Source organism: Suillus subalutaceus (genome assembly GCF_016647625.1).
Source record: "Suillus subalutaceus strain FC151 chromosome Unknown DFJ58scaffold_37, whole genome shotgun sequence".
Classification (NCBI taxonomy): Eukaryota; Fungi; Basidiomycota; class Agaricomycetes; order Boletales; family Suillaceae; genus Suillus; species Suillus subalutaceus.
The window spans coordinates 219,169-240,227 of record NW_024540286.1 but is presented as its reverse complement, the minus strand read 5'-3'; the positions used below and the strand labels follow the sequence as shown (position 1 = coordinate 240,227).

The 21,059-nt window shown below is 47.7% G+C and overlaps 5 protein-coding genes across 5 annotated transcripts; all 5 read left to right on the top strand.

Annotated features, from left to right (window-relative positions):
* Nucleotides 1-5,437: 5,437 nt before the first annotated feature.
* Nucleotides 5,438-5,689, top strand: DFJ58DRAFT_658604 (uncharacterized protein; the record flags this gene model as incomplete). The annotated part of the gene is made up of 1 exon (XM_041382038.1): nucleotides 5,438-5,689. A coding segment is annotated over one exon (252 nt), but the record flags the coding sequence as incomplete, so codon positions are not given.
* A 541-nt stretch (nucleotides 5,690-6,230) lies between these two features.
* DFJ58DRAFT_781693 (armadillo-type protein) lies at nucleotides 6,231-11,290 on the top strand. Its single transcript, XM_041389802.1, has 23 exons — nucleotides 6,231-6,926; nucleotides 6,983-7,424; nucleotides 7,473-7,621; nucleotides 7,670-7,734; nucleotides 7,784-7,870; nucleotides 7,922-8,153; nucleotides 8,207-8,276; nucleotides 8,326-8,459; nucleotides 8,511-8,633; nucleotides 8,710-8,831; nucleotides 8,883-9,003; nucleotides 9,056-9,224; nucleotides 9,304-9,496; nucleotides 9,558-9,678; nucleotides 9,727-9,861; nucleotides 9,911-9,953; nucleotides 10,010-10,115; nucleotides 10,176-10,290; nucleotides 10,347-10,493; nucleotides 10,547-10,633; nucleotides 10,689-10,777; nucleotides 10,829-11,045; nucleotides 11,100-11,290. Exons 1-23 carry the CDS (start codon nucleotides 6,306-6,308, stop codon nucleotides 11,151-11,153), a joined length of 3,642 nt encoding a protein of 1,213 aa, XP_041245228.1. The 5' UTR covers nucleotides 6,231-6,305; the 3' UTR covers nucleotides 11,154-11,290.
* A 99-nt stretch (nucleotides 11,291-11,389) lies between these two features.
* Nucleotides 11,390-15,170, top strand: DFJ58DRAFT_781685 (NMDA receptor-regulated protein 1-domain-containing protein). Its single transcript, XM_041389801.1, has 15 exons — nucleotides 11,390-11,662; nucleotides 11,719-11,912; nucleotides 11,967-12,170; nucleotides 12,222-12,384; nucleotides 12,433-12,591; nucleotides 12,642-13,240; nucleotides 13,300-13,428; nucleotides 13,484-13,563; nucleotides 13,619-13,688; nucleotides 13,739-13,793; nucleotides 13,843-13,945; nucleotides 13,995-14,203; nucleotides 14,259-14,357; nucleotides 14,403-14,647; nucleotides 14,699-15,170. Exons 1-15 carry the CDS (start codon nucleotides 11,530-11,532, stop codon nucleotides 14,891-14,893), a joined length of 2,637 nt encoding a protein of 878 aa, XP_041245227.1. The 5' UTR covers nucleotides 11,390-11,529; the 3' UTR covers nucleotides 14,894-15,170.
* Nucleotides 15,171-15,314: 144 nt separating this feature from the next.
* On the top strand, nucleotides 15,315-16,751 carry DFJ58DRAFT_744828 (uncharacterized protein). The gene is made up of 4 exons (XM_041387349.1): nucleotides 15,315-15,882; nucleotides 15,935-16,108; nucleotides 16,169-16,574; nucleotides 16,656-16,751. Exons 1-3 carry the CDS (start codon nucleotides 15,369-15,371, stop codon nucleotides 16,387-16,389), a joined length of 909 nt encoding a protein of 302 aa, XP_041245226.1. The 5' UTR covers nucleotides 15,315-15,368; the 3' UTR covers nucleotides 16,390-16,574; nucleotides 16,656-16,751.
* A 1,114-nt stretch (nucleotides 16,752-17,865) lies between these two features.
* On the top strand, nucleotides 17,866-18,898 carry DFJ58DRAFT_840369 (uncharacterized protein; the record flags this gene model as incomplete). The annotated part of the gene is made up of 6 exons (XM_041392611.1): nucleotides 17,866-17,872; nucleotides 17,896-17,948; nucleotides 17,994-18,109; nucleotides 18,166-18,307; nucleotides 18,440-18,767; nucleotides 18,801-18,898. The coding sequence occupies 6 exons, from the start codon at nucleotides 17,866-17,868 to the stop codon at nucleotides 18,896-18,898; spliced, it is 744 nt and encodes a 247-aa protein (XP_041245225.1).
* Nucleotides 18,899-21,059: the final 2,161 nt, after the last annotated feature.

The window sequence follows — 21,059 nt, the reverse complement described above, 5'->3', positions numbered from 1 at the left end:
AATTATGCGACTTCCCTTGAGGGGTTGCATTAGGGAGATCGAGCAAGATCGGGCGCGGGTTCTGCATGAGAGTGCACTCACAACACATATCAACTATTGTAGTCATAGACTTTCAGTCAGATTTTATTACGACTGAACGACGCACCTCTAACACCGTTCCCGGCCCAGATTGACAAGAGCAAGAGAAATCGAGTTATTTGATGTGGGTATATCAACAAATTTACATCAAAGATACTAGATAACCTACATGGATAAATTCCAATTAGTTCCAAACAGCGAAAAGGATGCTATCGGACCTACGGTCAAATGGAAGCCAGTTGGCAACCATTCCACCGCTCACTATTAGCGTCGTTCTCCTATCGGCAAGCGTACTATAACTTCGTGGTGCGTTACCTGTATTGAAGTGGTAAGCATGATCGATAGAGTAAGAATAGAAAAAACTCAATTTTTTCATGATTATCCTGACCTAAATACTTGTACTGGATAGGGCATATCACTGTGCACGAGCAAGTCTAACTCCATACTTATGTGAACCTGTTCCCCATGACCCGAGCCTCAACGGCAATGCATTCGAAGTTACTCGTGACAGTTGTAAAATAACGCACAGTGAAAAAATAGCCCGTTGTGCCAGTGGGACTGGGCAAAAAAGCCAACGCACGTCATCCAGAAAATCAGGATGTTTCGCCTTGTTGGTAGTATTTCCTCGAACTGTCGGTGCCAATATCACATTCGCAGCTACAGCAGGCTGAAGGGCACATGAGTACGACACCAATATGTTTGGATATGAGCAGTCTTACATGTTCAGAACGGTTTCACATTATGCACAATTTGAATGTCCAAGATGAAGTCACTGCCGTTGAAAGTTAGCACTGGCAGCAGGGATCTCGTTGGTTGATCTTTGTAGTTGATTTCGATCTGCAAAGAGTCGGACCTCTTTTCCAGACTCGGATCAGCTCAAAGGACAATTTCAACTTGCACAACATGAAGTATAGGAATAAGGAACCTACAGCGGAATCCGATTAACCATAACTTACGTAATGAACAAGGTTGCACTTGGAATGCTATGACTTGATTCAACTTCTGTTGTTGGTCCATCAATATTCGATATTCAATGTATCGTTACAAGGCAGTGCCAACTGTCTCATTGTCGTTGAAGAAATGGTGGTTCAGATACGTGGGGGAACCATGCACCAAGCGACTTGCTTTCAACGAAAAATTTATAGGAAAAGGCCTTGCAACAGTTGCGCTCCTCAAACTCAAAGCTTGCCGAACTCGACTCCAGTGGACGTGAATCCACTATCATCCATCCACAGGCTCTGCAACTAGCTCGTGAAAACCTCCATTCTACTATACAAGAACAGAGGCGTCAAGATTTGCGCAGCCTGTTGCCTCGCCGACATCTAGTTCGAGTAGCTCCCTGGCCATATATACGTGATGCGTCAAGACTCAACCTTGCTCCCAGTGTAATCGTTCTCAATCCTGCTGAATCCTCGACAGTCCATCCGTCGCTGACTTTGAGCCCCACCGCTTTGGCAAGGAGTTCTATTCAGTACCATCCAACACATGCAGTTGACAGATCTGGATGTTATGGATGCTATCGTGCATTTGAATCGGACGGCGAGATCTTGTTGCGGAGAAATACGAAGGTAGTGCTGTCTTCAAAGTAGCAGATGCGAAGGCTAAACTCCTGGAGCTTCCCGAACCCGTCGCACCTGTCGCATCACACTCATGTCAATCGAAAATGAATCTGCAACTCGCATGCATCGACCGATTGCGCAATACGAAATACAACTGTGCATGTATAATTGGACAACTAGTTCCAGCTCTGACGCAATTTAACATTGGTTTGCCCAAATCGATGATCCTCCAGACTACCAGATATGTTCCGTGCAGAGCTCCAGAGCAATACGGAACACCAAACGCAGGCTCTCCAAATGCTCCCTGCACATTTCCCGTGCTACACAGTGACACTACCCCTGGTTGACACATATCCTCGCTCATGGAAAGCGATCGTAGTCACGCCAGTTCCTTCGTCGGAGTCGGCTACCAGCTTAGCGTGATATTCCCGAATGCTGAGGACGAGACGTGGTCCCAGCACAAACATCTGCACAAACTGGGCGATTTGGAAAACGCCGTAATAAATACCAGATCCCACAGTAGTTGCGTCCTATGGAAATGATGGGTGGTCAGCAAGTGATCAGATGCAGATGTTAGTCACATATTGGCGCACTTCGAAGGTGGGGGATAGTGTGCCGAGGTTGAAGCAAGTCATAGCAACAAAGCTAGCATATGCGAAACTTCAGTGGAACAGGATAATAACTTACAAATTACCGAACTCACCCTACGAAGTATGGTACATGACTTCTTATCAACACCGTGAAACAGTCTTCGATGGTCGATCCTGTCGGTGATTGTTGCATCTCACGGATATGTTTCATAACAATCCAGACGGCGAGAAACAAGGCAATGACCTCCCATACAAGGGTAGGTACGAACATCTCCTGGTTCAGCTTGCTACCGCGGCTCAGACACATACGGTTGCCAGAAAGGACAACATCCTCTGGTATTCTTGCGTGAGTTTCATCCGCTGAAGGCTTTCGTCCGTAATTGAAACTCACCCGCTGAAGCTCTGGTGTTTCCTATTCCTGTCATAACTCCGGAGGCGATCGTGCATGCCAGTAGGGTTACACCAAGGAAGATGAGCATCTTTTTGGATCCCTGATACATAGCATGTATCCGAATAGTCATGATGACTTGCATGGTATTTCAGTCACTTAAATATCAATAAAGTATCCGGCTGAGCTCACCCCCTAGTATGGCATCGACGATGACAGGTATCCATATCTGCATGAAGTAAAGGGTATTGCCTGAAAAACTCGGTGAGCTATGTGCACTGGTGGACTTGATGCTTCAGATGAACTTACACCTGTTGCAGTCGTTATGTTGATAAACAAGCCGGTCAAGAATATCACTCACTCCTATGTAGGAGTGCATTAGTACTTGGCTGGGAATAGCGGACAGCGGTGCAGAATACCCACTGCATCTGTAATCGAGACTGGGAGATTCGCTGCATGCCACCAGTCAGGAGGAGCGAACATATTTGGCTCGACACATACCAAGTATGTAGACACTGGTTGTGATAGATGGCTCATTACCACAGTGCAGTATCATCTAGTTAGGGACGAAAACGTACACACAATATAGTATTCCAGCGCAGCGCACCTGGTATATGTTAAAGTCAGCACAACTTGGCAGCCACACGTATAGCATAAGATACGTACACAAACATAGAGAACAGTCAAGAAGGACCAGCGTCGCCTCTGTCCCGAATCAATTGCATTAGCCTGCTGCGCCTCTGAAATAGGATTTTGCTCACCCAGACCAAATCAAACTGTTCAAGGATTCTCAGTGAGATGGCCGCTGTGTCGGTAACAACAATAACTAACTAACCTCTTGTGCGAATGTCAACACTTGAATACATATTGATGTCAATAGTAATCCCCTCGAAAAGTATCACCCCACTCACCCCAATCGTATACCACTGCAGTAGATGATGCAACTAAACCACAGTCAAAAATAGCGAGGTTAGTCCTCAACATCATCCGCCTTGCATGCTCTCCACGAACCTACGAAATAATTAAATATATAGCACCATTGAATGTACGGCCACCAAGCGGGATTATTTGAGACATGGGACATGTTGGGACTGGCGAACTTGACATCCTCAAGCTGCAGACACTGATATACCACGATCCAGTCGGCCTTATTAATATTCCGAGATTTGTGAGTCCGTTGATCATTACGTTCAATCTTGATTGAGTTGATAGGCTGTGCCAATCGGCACACGACAGGCACTGGTGCGTTTCCACGCCATGGAGCTAGAAGCCAATGACCTGACTTCAGTCAAAAACATGGGCGTGATTGTAGGCGATTGTGCGTTGTGAAGCCAAAGCTATGTATATATTATACCTCGCCTTCAATTGACACTTTCGCTAACTTGATGACTTAATCTATCAGGCCTCGACGCCCAACATGGTCACAACAGCAATCCATACTGTAAGTATGACGTACAGGATATTGCCTGAATTACGGATGGGCGTTAGCCTTTGGAACTTGGACCATGATGCTGAGATGGACAAATTGGGTAAACAATGGTACCGTTGGATTTCATAGCAGTGCAGTTACCAGCTGTGTGGCTCGACGGATCATGATATTGATGTACATGCAACTTGAAGGGTCAGGGTAACTTATGCGAGACATCGGATGGCGGAGAGGCAGACCCAGTGCTGCATAAGAAAGGCTGAGTCGCTGTCAACTTCATCCTAACGGCGCATCAGGGAATATAACTTCATCGATGTGTGGTATCACGGCATATCATCAGTACTGCTCATCCTGTAAATTCCTCATATCACCGAGGGTTTCTCTTTCCACCATCCGATAAGAACGTAACGACGGACCAGAAGGGCCTCTGTTGGTAAGGTAATTCTCTTCTCCATGACTGCGCCCGAAAGTCAAGACTGCCAGTACTGTATGCACGCCATGTATCTCCTTCGCTGGAAGGATGTCAGGCGTACTGAATGTAGATATGTGCTGTGCATAGTAGAGCAAGAGATGGGTAGACCAGATGCCTCTTCCGGGTTCGATTGGTGGTATTGAGGCCGAGCCAATCGAGTAGCACTCAGTGACCAGTGTTCCCTCAGCCCTGACACGTTGCTGAGCTGTGTCATGCGCAGACATAATAATGACTCCAATAATATTCTCCCATCGTTCTGGTAGTTGATGGTGTTTGACACCAGTGTTGTTACTAACCCGTTAAATCAGTTATAACTTAAACCCGGTTATAACCGGTTAAGAGGTTAGTTAAATGGATCTGTGATTTTGGGAGGGTTAGTAGGGTTAATGTACTAGGAGTTAATTGGGTTAATACTAGGAGTTAATTGGGTTAATTGGGGGTCACCAAACTTTTAATCGTTATCATCAATCTCTCCGATTCTCTCTGTGCCAGCGTCCTGGGACTGTATTACCTCTCCAAGCCGCTCCGATGGGTAGGGAGAAGTCCTGGATGTGGGATCATTTTCATCAGGGGACTGCGAAGGTTGACAAAGTGCACTGGCAAGCACGCTGTAAATATTGTGTCAATGTGAAGGCTAAAGATCTCGCAAATGCTGATCAACAGGCTGTTGCACACGGAATACTGCAGGCTGTCAGAACTTTCACAATTTTGACGCAGGAAGGTGAGTTTTTGTCAATTGATGCCATGTAACATAAATGATTAATGTATACCGTATAACGGACTCAAACAGCATGCGACAATGTCCCTTATATATTGCCGGAAAGGTCGAAATCATGGCAAAAGGAATACATATCGGGGTTAGGACAAGTAGTTGAGGTTGAGGATGACATCTCAGGCATTTCGGATTCGGAAAGTAGCAGGCAACGACAAATTCGTTGCTTCTTCAGTCAGAAGAGAGTGTTTCGCATCCGCGACATGTTCAATTGGTCTGTTGAGGTTGGATGGGACGATTTTTGGTTCCAGGGTGTGAAAAACATGGAGAGTGAGGCTTTATTCTACGAGCTAATGTCACGCCTGCCCGAGGATGAAAAAAGTACTAGTAGGAATGTCCCAGGGGAGTCATCAGGCATGGGAAATAGTCCATCGAGTTCAATCGTTATTGACGACTCAGAGTAGCTAGCACTTTGAAGTAATTAACTGTTTTTAACCCCATTAACCCCAGTTATTTCGCGGTTAATTCAAATCAAGACGCACCAGTTATAACCTATTCAGTTATAACCCGGGTTAATAACAACACTGTTTGACACTGCATCAGCGACGAGAAGGCCGGAAGAAACAGTATCAAACTGTCGGTGTCAACATAATACTGTCATCACTGTAGCCACAGTAGGTCAGAGGATACATGAGTAATACACCGTGATGGTTGGATAGGAGTGGCCTTACATGTAAGACCTACTTCGCGTCCTGTACAACGCCGCCATGTTCAAGACGCACAATTGAACACTAATCACTTGCACAAGTTCCACTGACCACCCACACTTGCTTCGTTGGTTGACTTTTGTAGTTGACTCCGATCTACATAGAGCTCACCTCATGAGCTCCGATGTAAAGGACAACTTCAGTATACAGGAATCACCTCTAAGTAACAGACATGTGGCTGCAGCGGGATCCGATCAGACAAAGACCTTCCGCTTACGTAATGAGCACAAGGTTGCACGAGGGCGTGCTTTGAGATGAGTCTGGTTGTCATCTTTTCAAGTTACAAGATACAAGTCTCATCGTCGTCGAGCAAATGGTGGCTCAGACGCGTGCAGGGAACTCTGCACCAAAGCGACTTGCTTTCAACGAAAAAATTGTGGGAAAAGGCTTGGCAACAGACGCGCTCCTCAAGAAACTCAAAGCTCTCCACACCGAGCTTGCCGAACTCGACCAGGAGCTCGTTGACGTGAATTCACTATCCACCGTCCGCACACAGCTCGTAAATACCTCCATTTTACTACACAAAGACAGAGGCGTCAAGGCCTACGCAGCTTGCTGTCTCGCCGACATACTCAGGCTATACGCGCCCGACGCCCCTTATACTCATACCGAGCTCAGGGACATCTTCCAATTCTTCTTCAGACAACTAGCAACCGGCTTGAGGGGCGCAGAGGCATCATACTACAATGAATACTTCCACCTCCTTGAGTCCCTATCGACGGTGAAGAGCGTTGTCCTCGTCTGCGATCTACCACATGCCGAGGAGCTTATGGTCGACATATTTCGCGACTTTTTCGGTCTGGTACGACGAGACCTTGCAAAGAAGATCGAAATTTTTATTGCCGATATCCTCGTCGCGCTCATAGACGAGTGTCAAGCACTTCCGTCCGAGGTATTGGAGACTATTATGGCGCAGTTCATGGCCAACGACACGGTAACTATTACACCGCCCATCCCATTACTACCTCCACTGAACTTGCATTTCCTCAGCAACCTGCATATCGCCTTGCCGTTCAAGTTTGTAATGCCACCGCGGACAAGCTCCAGCGGCACGTCTGTCAATATTTCACGGACATCATCGTCGCGCACTCCCATGAATCAGATTCTGAGTCCAACTTCGAGGAGATACGGAAGGCCCACGAACTAGTGAAGCAGCTGAGCAGGTCCTGTCCATCTTTGTTGCACAGCGTTATCCCGCAACTCGAAGAGGAGCTTCGTGTGGAGGAGGTGCAAGTGCGTCTGATTGCCACCCAGGCACTCGGTGAGATGTTTTCGGAGAAGGGTGGGGCAGAGCTTGTTAAGAAATACCCCACAACGTGGAATGTATGGTTGATGCGGAAGAACGACAAGACTGCAGCAGTGCGATTGAAGCTTGTAGAGAGCGCTAAAGGTCTTTTGGTGAATTTGCATGATCACCGGGAAGCTGTAGATGGTGAGGCCTCTCCTCGTCATCATATTATCTATGCTGATGTGCGAGTAGAGCTAATGAGGCTCAAGTTGCTCGATCCTGACGAAAAAGTGCGTGCGGCGGTTTGCAAAGTGTATTCGCAGTTAGACTATGAAACTGTATTGCACTATGTTTCCGAGGATCAGCTACGTTCTATCGCTGGTCGTGGCATGGACAAAAAGGTGTGTAACACGCGTCGGTTCTAGTGATTTAATTAAGCGGTATTCCAGAATTCAGTACGAGTGGAGGCACTTAACAGCCTCGGCAAACTCTATAGCACTGCATATCCTGAAATGTATGGGTTTGCCTCTTCATCGGTATCAAGCCCCTGACCCCATCGACAGCGAGAACAACGATCCAGCAGCGATCAGACACTTCTCCTGGATTCCAAACGAGGTTCTTCACATCTCCAACTCCACACAAGAGGCAAGGTAGAACTTCTGCTTGTCCGCTGCATTTCTTGTTTTCATTGGTTATCACAGGCTTGCAGCAGAGCAGGTTATTGCAGACTTCGTATTTCCGCTCCCTTCTGGTTCTTCAGCGTCAACATCAAAGAACGTTGATGTAAATGAGGTCGCATGGACCGATCGACTGCTGAACACAATGGGCTACCTCGACGATCGGGCGGTTAATGCCGTGCTGCTCCTAAGTGGCATCAAGGGTAGCAGACCCTCGCCATACGAGTTATATCTGCAAAGTTGTGTACAACACAATGTGAGTTCAAGCCTTGGCTGTAGTGGGACTGACCTCCATCTACACTTAATTAGGGCGGTGTCATCGACGAGGATGAGGACGTTGTCAAACAGCGACTCAACAACGTCATCCGCCACATTTCCCGTAAGCATCGCTATTTATGTTCATCACCACATAATTGATCTCGCCGCAGGACAATTTGGGGATCCTCAGAAAGCAGCAGAGGACCTGCATGCATTTGCAAGGACAAACGAGAACAGGTCTTACAAGTTACTTAAGACATGCTTGGATACCCAGACAGATCTCAAAGGACTCGTGAAAGCGTCAGTAAGTATCTGTTGTACTCAAATTTAGACTCCGTACTCACCCTGCACGAAGAATGAGTTCCTTCGTCGGATTGAGTCAAGTTCGGAATCGATTCTAGGCACCATGACCGTATTCCTTCGACGGGCAACGCTTCGCATAGTTAACCAGTCATCTATTCCAACCTTGATTAAGCGTGTGCAGAGAGCAGATTCGAAGCATGCACAGACGCTCTTGACATACTATCTCAAAACACTGCCCTGCTCTGTACAAGCCCCATACTAGCGAACTGACAAAGGCGATCGCGGACGAAAAGAACGAACGGCTCGTAGAAGTAGGTATGCAGGCACTCGCAGCGGTTTCACAGAGCGATGAAGCGTTAGCAGTTAACGATAAGTGAGTGGTCCCTTGGTCATTTGCTCGTTATGGCGCTCAATGATAGCACAGACGGACGCTGGAGCGTGTAATGCGCTATGTTTTAGGTTCAAATGCTCGCGTGGCGAAGTTTGCTGCCCGAATATTGGTAGCCTCTAAGGAACACGATGATTTGTGCGCCGAAGCTGTGGAGGTGAGCTTGCGGGGTTTGATTTTGACTGAGCGCTTATCCTAGGACCTTTTAGTCAATAGCGAGGAAGTTGTCAACAGCAGAACCCGATCTACTTGTTGCACATACCGCCGTTCTTGCCCAATTTGCTCGATTGGCGCCCGATGCATTTGAGCGCAAGAGCGACGTCTTGATGGCCTTTCTCGTCAAGAAGTTGCTCATGGTACCCAGTCCAGCGGATCCCTGTGCGTAGTGATATCATTCCGTGGGCCTAAAAGACGACGACTTGCTGATATGTGATGCTATAGGATGAGATGGACTCAGATGCCGATTGGGTGGAGGACGATGACGTACAACCTAGGCTCCGCGCTCGAATATTGGCTCTCAAAGTGTGCCGCAATCGATGTCTTGCGCATGCATCTACAGACACAGCTCTTGAAGTTGCCACTCCTGTCTTGAAGATGCTGTCAACTCTGCTTGATCATGCTGGCTCGTATTCAGCTGACGCAACGGACGAGTCAGTGTCGCATGTCTTTATTAGGGTACACTTTACTAACTCTACGGTTGGTCGTTGACAGTCCGAAGGTCAAGTCTCGCATGCGGTTACAGGCTGCGATATCTCTTCTGCATTTGTCTGTAGTAGACAAGTTCGCGACTGCCATCAACACGAATTTCATCTCGCTAGCCATTACCGTGCAGGTATGTTTGAGCCGTCTGCATCAATTTGCACAAGTTAATCTGGTGTAGGATCCATGCTATAATGTTCGCATGGAATTTCTCATGAAGCTTTTCCCCCTCCTTACTGCACGCAAACTTCCCCCGCGATACAATCTTATACCCTTTTTGACCGTGCATGATCCTGAGGCGGACGTAAAGAGCCGGGTTAGTGATGTTTTATGTATTATCGTACCTGTGTCTGATACCGTTGCAGGCCATCTCCTATGTTACACACGCATCACGAAACATATCCGCAAGTGAGTTCTAATGATAGTGCATCTCGAGCGTCATTGACGGACTTGCGTCTCCTTAGCTGCCAAAGTCGACCTGTTCGAAATCATATTCATCCGCTTGCTGCATCTTCTCGCACATCACCCTGATTTTTCAAATGCACATGAAAATTTGCAAGAAATGGCCAAGTAAGCTGCATTCCCTGTGACATCTGTGGGGGCAAGTGGAGATGCTGACATTTTGTATAGATACATCGACTTTTATCTGGATTTAATAGCATCTGCCGATAATGTGTCCCTGCTTTACCACCTTGCCATGAAGGCGAAGACTGTTCGTGATGGACAGTCGCATACACATAGCGAGGTCCGTGCTGGTGTTGTCTGTCGAGTCTGTGATATTAATGGTGGTGCTGCTTTTAGAATCTTTACGCTATGAGCGAGCTCACGCAAGAGCTTATCAAGGCCCGCGCACAAGCACGTTCCTGGAGTTTGCAGAGCTACCCGGGAAAAGTGAAACTACCTTCGGATATTCTCCGTGCACTACCAAATCCGGAGGCGGCCACGAAGGTCATAGCACTTTACGTAGGTTAGCTCAAAAACTGATTATTAGCCTTTTTCAGATCTTGAAGACCGTTTATCTCCCTGAGGAAACATCAGCTTGGCTTTTAGAATCGTCCAAAACACAGAAGCCTGCGGGCACTTCCAAAGTAAGCTTCCAGGGCTGTGGGGGTGTTGAGTGCACCTGATCATTTGCTACGATAGGAAAAACGACGTGAATCCCGGGAACCCAAAGATTCCAAATCCCCTCCAAAAAGGAAGGCGTCACGGCACAGGACCAATGGGACCACCAAGTGAGGATTCTCCATCTTACGGTTATTGAATGTATCTGATGCCGTGTTCAGACGTGCAAAAACAGCTCGATGGAACAGTGATCAGTCTGAATCCGAGGAAGAGCCGTCCTCGGATGATTCAGAGCAAGATGATAGGGAGGACACGCCCACCAAGCCGAGCTCGGAACGTGAGGACGGGTCTAGTGGACAAGAGAGTGACAAGGAAACGAACGAGAAAAAAGGGGAGCAAAATCGTAAGCCAAGTCGCAAGGCGGGGACGCGTGCAAAGGTGTGTTGGACCTCTCGTTACTGCGCCCTGTCGAGTCTGACCTTACTCTCACAGAGGAAAATCAGTAAGCAGGTGAAGAAGAAGGGTAATCACGCGAGGAAGTCATGATTTTTTTTATTTTTACTTTGCTTACTTACGCCCATCAGTTTTGTGCTGTAGTTTTTGTCTATCTTGCTTACTCGTTTGTACTGCTTTGTATCCCCACACCGTAATCTGTGCTACACATGAGTAATCTACCCCCAGAGCTGTGTCTTCGAAATCTATATGCCGAACTTGCCGAGGTCCATCTCACGGTGCACGAGTGCCTCCACAGGTCCATGAGGCTGACTGCAGTCAACGTTCTCCATACAGCAAGTACGCAAACCTTCCGAACTAACGTCAACGCACTCTTCACGCGCTCAACGTGAGGCAAACGCAACAGCCTCGTCCCTGAACCTCATATACCCTTCAGGCTGGCCTTTAGCGACTTGGACACCACCAGCAAATGGCACCACCTACTCTAGCACAAAAGGACAAGAAACTATTCGCTGATCTTTTAAGCCAGTATGAAAACAGACAGCTCACCAAGGGCAGGAAGACAGCCGATCAAATACTCAAAAAGTATCCCGAACATGGTGGTACGTCAGCCTGAACTGACGCTCGCACCTTTCATAGCTGATTTGCAGTGCTGCAGAAACAATGTGCATGAAGGGTCTGATTCTGGTGCACCTTGGCCAGCGCGATGAGGGCATCAATCTCGTCAAGGAGGGCATGCGCAAGGACCTGTCTTCTCATATCTGCTGGCACGTCTGGGCGCTCATCCAGAAGAGCGAACACAAATACGAGGATGCACTCAAGTCGTACATCCAGGCGTTGAAGTTTGATAAGGTGCGCTTGAGTGGTAACTTTGTTGTTCTGGCGTGTCTCAATGCTTGAATCAAGGACAACTTCAATATCCTGCGAGATACTGCTGTCCTTCAAACGCAGACGCGTCAATTTGAAGGCCTGGTAGAAACACGTCATAACCTTCTCCGCCTGCGGCCTTACAACCGACATCACTGGGTCGGTCTCGCGGTCGCATATCAGCTTAATGGAAACCTCGCTGAGGCAAAACAAGTTCTTGAATATACTGAAGGGTTTCTTCGGGTACGTGCGTTTACATCATTGTAGCTGCTCACTCATATAGCGTATCTGCAGAATGTAGGATCTTACGATGTGGAATTCTCGGAGCTGTTGATGTACCACATTCGCATACTGGAGGATATGGGCGACTTCCAATCCGCGGTAGACATGCTCGAGTCACATGACAGGACCAAAGGCGGCTCTGTCCTGGATCGCATGGCGGGCACGGAGGTGAAAGGTGTGATTACATTCCGCTTATGTCTTGAGAGAACTTCATTCTTTACAGCTCGCTTATTGACAAAGCTGAAGGAAAGCAACGCGGATGATGACCAAAAGACTGCTTGGACGGAACGGGCAGATGCTGCTTGGCGCTGGCTTCTGTCACAAAATGCCGATGGCTACGAGTACTACAAAGGGTTCCTTGCTAATCAAGGCATCGACCTTGGTGGGTGCTACTTTGTGACACTTTCATCTAGTGTAATGACGGTTTCCCAGCTAATGTCACTGACGAAAATCGGGAAAAGGCGCTTGAAATGCTCCGTGGCTACTTCAATGTCCAGTTTGCTACCGCTCCTCATCGACTGGCTCTTCATGTGGCCACTGGACAGGAATTCAAGGATCTAATCAAACCCTACCTGACCAACGCGCTCACGAAAGGGATTCCCTCCCTCTTTGCTGACCTTAAGCCGCTGTACAGGGATCCGGCCAAGCGTCAAATAATCGAAGATACCGTGGAAGAGTTTCGTTCGACCTTGGCGATCCCATCCCCTTCGACCGGTGATTCTGTTGAACCAACAACCCACTTGTGGGCGCTATATCTCCTCGCACAGCATCACTCCTACCTAGGGCGGCACAAACAGGCCTTGGAAATATTGGACGTTGCAATAGCACATACTCCGACACTGCCAGAGCTCTATATGACACGAGCCCGCGCGCTCAAACGGGCGGGCGACCCGCATGGCGCTGCGAGGGCCATGAATGATGCTCGTCTGTTGGATGGGCAGGATAGGTTTATTAACACAAAGACGGGCAAATATTTGCTAAGGGCTGGCATGGTTACTGAGGCGGACACTATATTCTCCAAATTCACGAGGGTGAGTGTGTCACATGGCATGAAGATGTCTTCTTGTCGTTCATTCATTTCCGGACCTAGGGAGGGGCGTCTGCAGCGGTAGATCTGGAGGAGATGCAGGCAATGCATTACCTTGTCGAGCAGGGTGATTCATATCGACGGGCTGGCAAGCTCAACCTTGCTTTAAAGAAGTACTATGTAATACAGAAAGTGAGCTCACTTAGTTTGTGTCTTCGTCTGGACATGGAGGCTTGACCCTCGACAGGTCTTCGAATCGTTCCGTGAAGACCAGTATGAATTCCACCAGTATTCTGTACGGAAAACGATTCTCAATGTTTACACCGAGTCAGAATTGTACGCCGTGGGTTTGATTTAATTGGCTGATGATACGCTTTTCCAGGATGTTGAAATGGGAGGATAATGTGCGGTCACATCCAGGCTTTATTCATGCAGCAGTCGCCACCGTTCAAGTGAGTTTTTGACATGTGTATATATAGACAATATCCTGATGTTTCTGAAGATATGGGTTGCATTGTACGACGACGCGACTCTCGGCCCTAGTCTTCAACCTGCAGGCGAGTAATGTGTTGCAGTTCATCGTCATTAGCTGATTGTCAGATCTAGAAACAACCGCCTCAGACGTTTCCTCCAAGAAAGCCATCAACAAGGCAAAAAAAGCTGCTCGTAAGGGGACAGCCCGAAGGAGACGGTGCAAACAGCAAAAAGGGTGAATCAACACGTCGTTCTGTAACCTTTGCATTGTCTTCTTTACGCAGCCGCATTCTTTCCGCAGCCACAGCTACCCAGACTGAAGACAAAGGCCTTGAGCCCCCCCGTCTGAGAGACGATGATCCAGAAGGCCTGAAACTGGTCTTGGCCGAAGACCCTCTCGAACGCGCGGACAAATATTTGACTGGCCTATCAGAGCTTGTGCCACAAAATATGGACATTTGCTTTGCGATATATGATGTCGCTATTCGACGAAGTAAGTCGCGTGTCGAAGTCTGCAGCAAGGGGATAAGCGTCTGATTCGGCGACAGAGAAATACTTGCAAGCAGTTAGGATGCTCACGCGTGCCCATTCGCTGGACTCCGAACATCCGGATCTGCACTCGCGGATAGCGCATCTGAGGAACACTGGTAAGATTAGTTGCAACTTCACGCTGTTATCTGACAGAAGTCCAGTTTCCTCATTGCCCGAGCCAATTCCCGCACCGGTCGGACCAGTGCTTGCTGAGTCCATTGCCTCACTACTTCCAGCAGAGGTTTCCCTTGAATTGTTCAATTCCCAATACCTCCAGAAACACTCTTCATCGCCGATGGCTATTGTAGCACATGCTAAAGTCGCGCAAATATTGAAAGCACCGCAAGACGAGGTTGACTCCATACTATTCACAACGTTGAAGGAGCCCGTCCAACTTGATCACGAGGTCCGTGTTCACCCCTTCTATCTGAACCGCCCATTTACATACGACGGGCAGGCTGCATTCGCGGTACTATCGTACTTGAAGGAAATGAAATCTCCACGCGCCGAGGAGTTCCGGATAGCGTGCAATGACAGATTCGAGCTGAGCACGTTGTTCAGGAGCGACGAGGAGATCGCTGCTCTCCGGAGATCTTTCACGGAATCGGGGGAGTCTCCGGCTGATGGCGAGGCCCTTGAGACTGTTATATGATTACAGATATCACACCTACGTACATACTGCTTTATCTTAGACCCAACCCTCCAGTCTTTGAGCCCGTTCGGAAGAGTGGCATCATGAACCTGTCGTTTCCGACAAATCTGTCCGAAGATACAACATTTCATACATGATGAGTTGACTGTTGCACTTTTGTTCTGTCCTCCGCTCATCTTTCTTTCCTATCTTGACATAAGCAGTGCAGTCACATGCGAGTCGTAAAATCCATTAATAGCTTCAAATGAGGAGGAATAAAATAGGCCTAGCTGGGCGCTCGCCGAGGGCATCGACGCCTTCGACGAATTTGGATTACATCCAAATATTGATGGGCCTTTCGAGATTCGGAACTTTCTGGAACTTCATCACTGATCCATATAATGCGCTAACTTGCCTGTAGTATTCATCACAGTTCCCCGTACTCAGAATTGGTCGTTACACTGTATTTACGAAAACTTCAAAACGACAGGAAAAAATGTTGTCATCATATTTGACCCCTATTTCAATCTTGTGCACTTTACCACTTGCCACAATATCAATGACTACCAATTCCAAAGTCTTTGATGACAGTAGTTCCATTGCTACTGCACCTCCTTCATATGACAAGATCTCAGCAAATCCCATTCAATGCAATCAATCATCCATATTTTCCTTTCGTCGCATGAAGCAGAAACGTGCAGCTGTTCTATCTCGCATCCGTGATATTGTCTTAGCCCCTAATTTCAACCCTTCTTCCGTGACCCCAAATCTCAATGCCTGCGCTGCTGCTCTCCCAGCTGCCGAGTTCTCCAACATCCTGACACATCTCAACATTGAGGGCCACACAGCACTGTGTTGGGCCATTGTGAATAATCGGCCACAAGCTTTTTGGGCGTTTGAGAAGTTCATTTCCGGTAGCACTTATTCCTCTGTTTGCGCGTCCGACTTGTGCATTGCATTCATGATAACCAGCAACAATGCAATGTTTGCACATCTAAGTTCTGCAAGTAGTAAGCAGTACACAGTAATGTCTACCGGAGAGACCACTGATTTTGATGCTAGCCATCGAAGACAGGCGTTTGAGAAGCTGTTTAGGTTGCCCGCCAGATGAGATTCGGGTGCATACATGCGATGAACCCACCAACCAGTTCAACGTTGTTATGCGAATCAGGATATTTCAAAAACGCCTGCGCACTATTACTGGAAACCGTTTGCAATACGAATTTGTTGCAGGGGGTGTGTAGTCCACGTCTCCATCGCTTTGTTCCTTCATTGATGTGATGGAACCCCTTGCAGGACGCATGTGGTGGTTTCGCTTTGCCTTGCTAAAGCCTAGTAATGGATTATGGAGCGCCGAGATTGGTCTTTGTCAGCATAGCCATCCAGCGCGTCTTGACGCTGTACTTTTGATCGAGGCACACAGCCGGAAACCTGGCCGTGCAACCCCGCCTGAAGCGCTGAAAATTCCATTGACATTGACAGGCACAAAGTTCCTGGCCCTTGCACCTTGGCGGTAGGCTGAATTTGTTCTGACTCCACGAATTGCGGTGCACTGATTGTCTTATCATCCACAATGAACTCTATCCCTTGTGCTTCCGTTGGCCAATGGCTACTAAAGTTCCACCTGGCGCATTGACTATGTGCTTCCTCCCAAAATGACTTGGCGCATATCGGAAGAGCTGGGCGATTGGGTAATGCACGAGTAAGTCTGTTTGTCAATTGAGGAGGCATTTCCTACATTTCTCCTTAATAAGTCGAACCGACTGACGTTGTGCTGTTATAGTAAGACTGAATATGTAGACCACGAGGGCACCCTACATGCGAAGCTGGAGATGACATTGTTATGAATCCAATAGTGACACTAGCCGATGTAATTGAACTCAACAAAAAGTGCTACAGTTTAATTGCCACAAACGATTTGCATAATTTCCGACGCTACGCGTGGTGGGTAACATAATCTCCCGAACAACGTCGAGCACGCTTGTCGCCCGTTCTTGTTAGCCTCCAGGAACCAAGACGGACCAAGGTGAGGGTGTGGGGCTTGATTGTGTAGTTGAACTCGCTGGACGGCTAGATGATCGCGGAGATGTGCTGAAGGGTGTACATGATCATGACTGGAGTACTATAGGGTGGCGCTGGATCCTAGTGCGGTTGAGAGTGGTTCGAGATATGTGTTTAGGAGAGCAAAATAAAGACGTGATGGTGCGCATTTGAACAGTTGGAGTCCGGACCTAAGCTCGTCGATGCATCAATCACGACTTAACACACTGGTGATTAAACAGTCAATGTGGGGCTTAAATTACTCAACAGCATACAAGAGCATTCAATCAGCGACTGGCAATGTTATGAATGCGTGAAATCGTGGATACCCTGGTGAGCACTGGAAGGAATGGATAGAAGAGGGCGTCATACGGATAAAGGAATGATCTACTCGCTGTCTTCAAGAACTTCCTTCGACTTCTTTGCCTTGGAAGCTACCTTTGCTTTCTTGGCAGTGGATTCTGGCTGCGAAGAAGCGGGCTGCTACAAAGGACTTTAGTCAATCCCTTTGGAAGAACAGAAGCTTGCCGATCTTGCGCCTCACGTTAGACTATTCTGCATTCTCCTCCTTCTGATTCTTGAACCTCGGCAACCTTTCACATACGACAAATTGACTGCTGCACTTTTGTTCCGTCCTCCGATCAGAGTCTTTCTTTCCTATCTTGACACAAGTACTAGTGCAGTCACATACGAGTCTTAATGGCTTAAAATGAGGAATAAAATAGGCCCAGCTAGGCGCTCAGGGCATCGACACCTCGAATTTGGATCACATCCATTAATGGGCCTTTCGAGATTCGGGACTTTCTGGAACTTCATCGATCACCACTGATCCATATAATGTGATGACTTGCCTGCAGTATTGATCACAATGTCCCATGTGAAAACTTCAAAACAAGGAAATACACTTGAGAAGTGCCGCCTGCGTCGGCAGAAACCTTGCTTGACCAATTAACATGACTGGTAAGTTATGGACCTACTTACAGTTACAAGTTTTTGGTTGGCGACTCATTGGGATCGAAAACTGCACTACAAGGAAGTAAGCACTGTGTGGTTGCAGTAAAGATGCATCCACTCACATCAGTTACGGTTCCTTTTGGTTGGTGACTCATTTGGATTAAAAGAGACAGTTCCCTTGCGAGGTGTTCCGGGACGAGGAGTGGGCGGAGAAATGACACGCATCATTACGATGTCAGTGGTGTACGTGTCAACACCATCGTTTAGTAATGAGCCTACCAGCATATATATCAGTCAAGCTTAAGCTGGTGGAGAGCCACCAAATCTTTCCAGATCAAGATAATTGCCCTCAAGGAGCGAGAAAATCTTGTCACAGAGCTGAACACCATGCGCACGACGGATAGGCGAAAAGGCCGGGCAGAGAGTGAATGTACTTGTGGTGTGAGCTCTCAAAGGCATCACAGCTGAAATGACACCAAGGTGGCGTATCACAAAAACGACGATACCGCACCTGTGCGGTGTCCAGTTGTGCTTATCGGGCACATAGTTGTATGACGACAGAGAATGAACTAGACGCCCGTGTATACGGGAAGTCAGGCAGGAGATGACAGTCATATAGTGCGAGTGTTAAACCTTGGGCTGGATGGAAGGAGCCATTCGACACATAAGCATCCTCAAGCCAAGGAACCACAAAAGAAGACAGATTACACTCCACAAAGCCATAATCAGTGGCAAAAACGGTATAGTCATCCAAGTGGTGCAGATGGAAGAACTCCACCTTTGCGTTGTAATGATTCAGAAGTTGGGGAAGGTGGGAAAAAGGGGGTCCCAGAAACCTTGTCAAGCAAGGTAGTAATACCCGACAGGGGAATCACATTTAACCCTAAATTCTGCCTAGTACGTGCGTTTTTGAGATGGTGTGATTTCTGCGTAGGGCTATGCCACTCGAGCATCCGTGGTAGTATACGCCAGGCTGGTCACGAGCCTAATTTAACCCCCTATTTCAATCTTGCACTCTACCACTTGCAATGACAACCAATTCCAAAGCCTTTGATGACAGTAATTCCATTGCTACCGCACCTCCTTCATATGAAACAATCTCAACAAGTCCCATTCAATAGTGGGATTCAAAGTAAAATTTTGAATATTCAAGAAACACGCTGAAAGCGCGTTGAAACGTGTTTGAAAGAATTGCGAAAATTTTTCAAAGTGTGAATTTAAACTCCGCTCGATTACCTTAGCCACGCATACAAGTCGACGATTAGGGGTTAGGGTTAGACGCAATGCCTCGAACATCCGTGCGTCAAGACCTCTTACACCAGCTAGACGCTGCTTCGCTGCAAGTTGCATTGGCTCGTATAGAGCATGCTAGACGTAATACAGAAGATTCTGAATCATCTGGCTCCGATAGCTCAATCCTAAGTCCTATGATTATATCTCCAATATCTCCTCTATCAGATAGGCTATGTCTGACGGTTCAACTAACTCAAGTACCGACTCCTCCGATATTGATCTACACTTTCTGCGCCTTTTGGGAGATATTGTAGCGCTTCATGATGAAATAGAGAGAGCATGAGTCCTCCATCGCCCTGACGAGCCCCCCATGCGTGCGCCGCAGATTCAGCTCTTACCTCATTTTGCTGCCCATCGCCCAGATCTCTTTTGCCAGAAATTGCGTGTATACCCTGACGTTTTCGATGACATCCTCGACTATATCAGCGATAGTCCCATTTTCCAAAACCACTCGAACAACCGTCAGCTTCCCATCGCCTTACAGCTTGCAATATTTCTAAATTGTGCAGGTCACTACGGCAATGCGATAGGCTAACGAATATGTCTGCCAATGGGCGGGTGTTAGCGTCGGATCAGTTACTAACTGCACCAATCGTGTCATGATCGCTCTACTCGAGCATCATGACAAATTCATCTTCTTCCCAAGTCTCACTTCGAATGACGCTGCTTGTGCCCGAGACTATGTCTCGAAGATCTGCCCACAATGGCGTAACGGTATCTTTGCTACAGATGGCTCTATGGTTAACCTCTGCTATAAGCCGGGGCTCTTCGGAGACACGTTTTACAACCGCAAGTCCGATTTCTCCCTCAATTGCCAGGTATGTCGTTTTTCTTCTCAAATTTCAACTGATAGACCTCTTATAGGTAGTGGTAATGCCTCATAACCTCCTTATAGTGGATTATTCAATCGGCCACGTCGGTAGCGCACACGACGCATATGCTTTCCACTCAACACGCGTTTTTCAAGAGCATGAGACGCTCCTTGGAGACGAGCACTGGATCTGGGCCGATAGCGCTTACCCTTTGGAGACCTGGTGCATTGTGCCATTCAAGAAGCCACGCAATGGTGCACTGAAGTGGGAGCAAAAAAAATTCAACTTTAATCTGTCTACGGTATGTGTATTATTTTTTTCGTTGCGTGTACTTACTAATTTTTGGACTTAGGTCCGTGTTCGTATCGAGCATGCCTTTGCGGCGCTCAAAGGCCGTTTTCAGTCCCTCCGCGAGCTTCGACATCCGATACAGACCGAGAAGCACCTCGAGTACACTTCGTACTGGATCATGTGCTGCTTGATCCTCCATAATATGGTCATCCGGTTCGAGGAACGGCGTTGCATTGACACTACAGATTGGGCCAGGAGGCAGGATGGGTCTGTAGAGGAGCAGGAGGAGGAGGATGTTGGCGAGGGCGGAGCCGGTGATACGACATACGCAGGAACTCCTGGACAGGCGTCTCGCAGTCGGTTGATGGACCACTTGCTTGTCACACTTGAGAGGCGGAGGCAGGCAGAGCAGGAGCAGACAAGGCGCAACAGGTAACAGTAGGGACATATACAACATGTAAAGCATGGACATACAACAATGAGATTAGGAATGCGCATATCAACGTGATGCGAATGAAAGACAAATGTATTATGAATTAAGTGGACGAGGAACCCCCCTTTGACGAAGACACTTCTTTCAGGTTGATCAACTCGATTTCAAGGCGAAGGGCAGCCGCCTTCTCAGACTGAACTTTGGCCTGTGCTTTGAGAAGACGAAGCTCGAGTGCCTTTGCCTCCTGTGACCGGGCGTGCACTGAAGCAGCTTCATCACGCTCTATTGCACCCTGGTCTCGTTGGAATTGGAGCTCGCGCTCTTGGCGGAGAGCATTGACTTTGGCGATTTTATACTCAGAGGA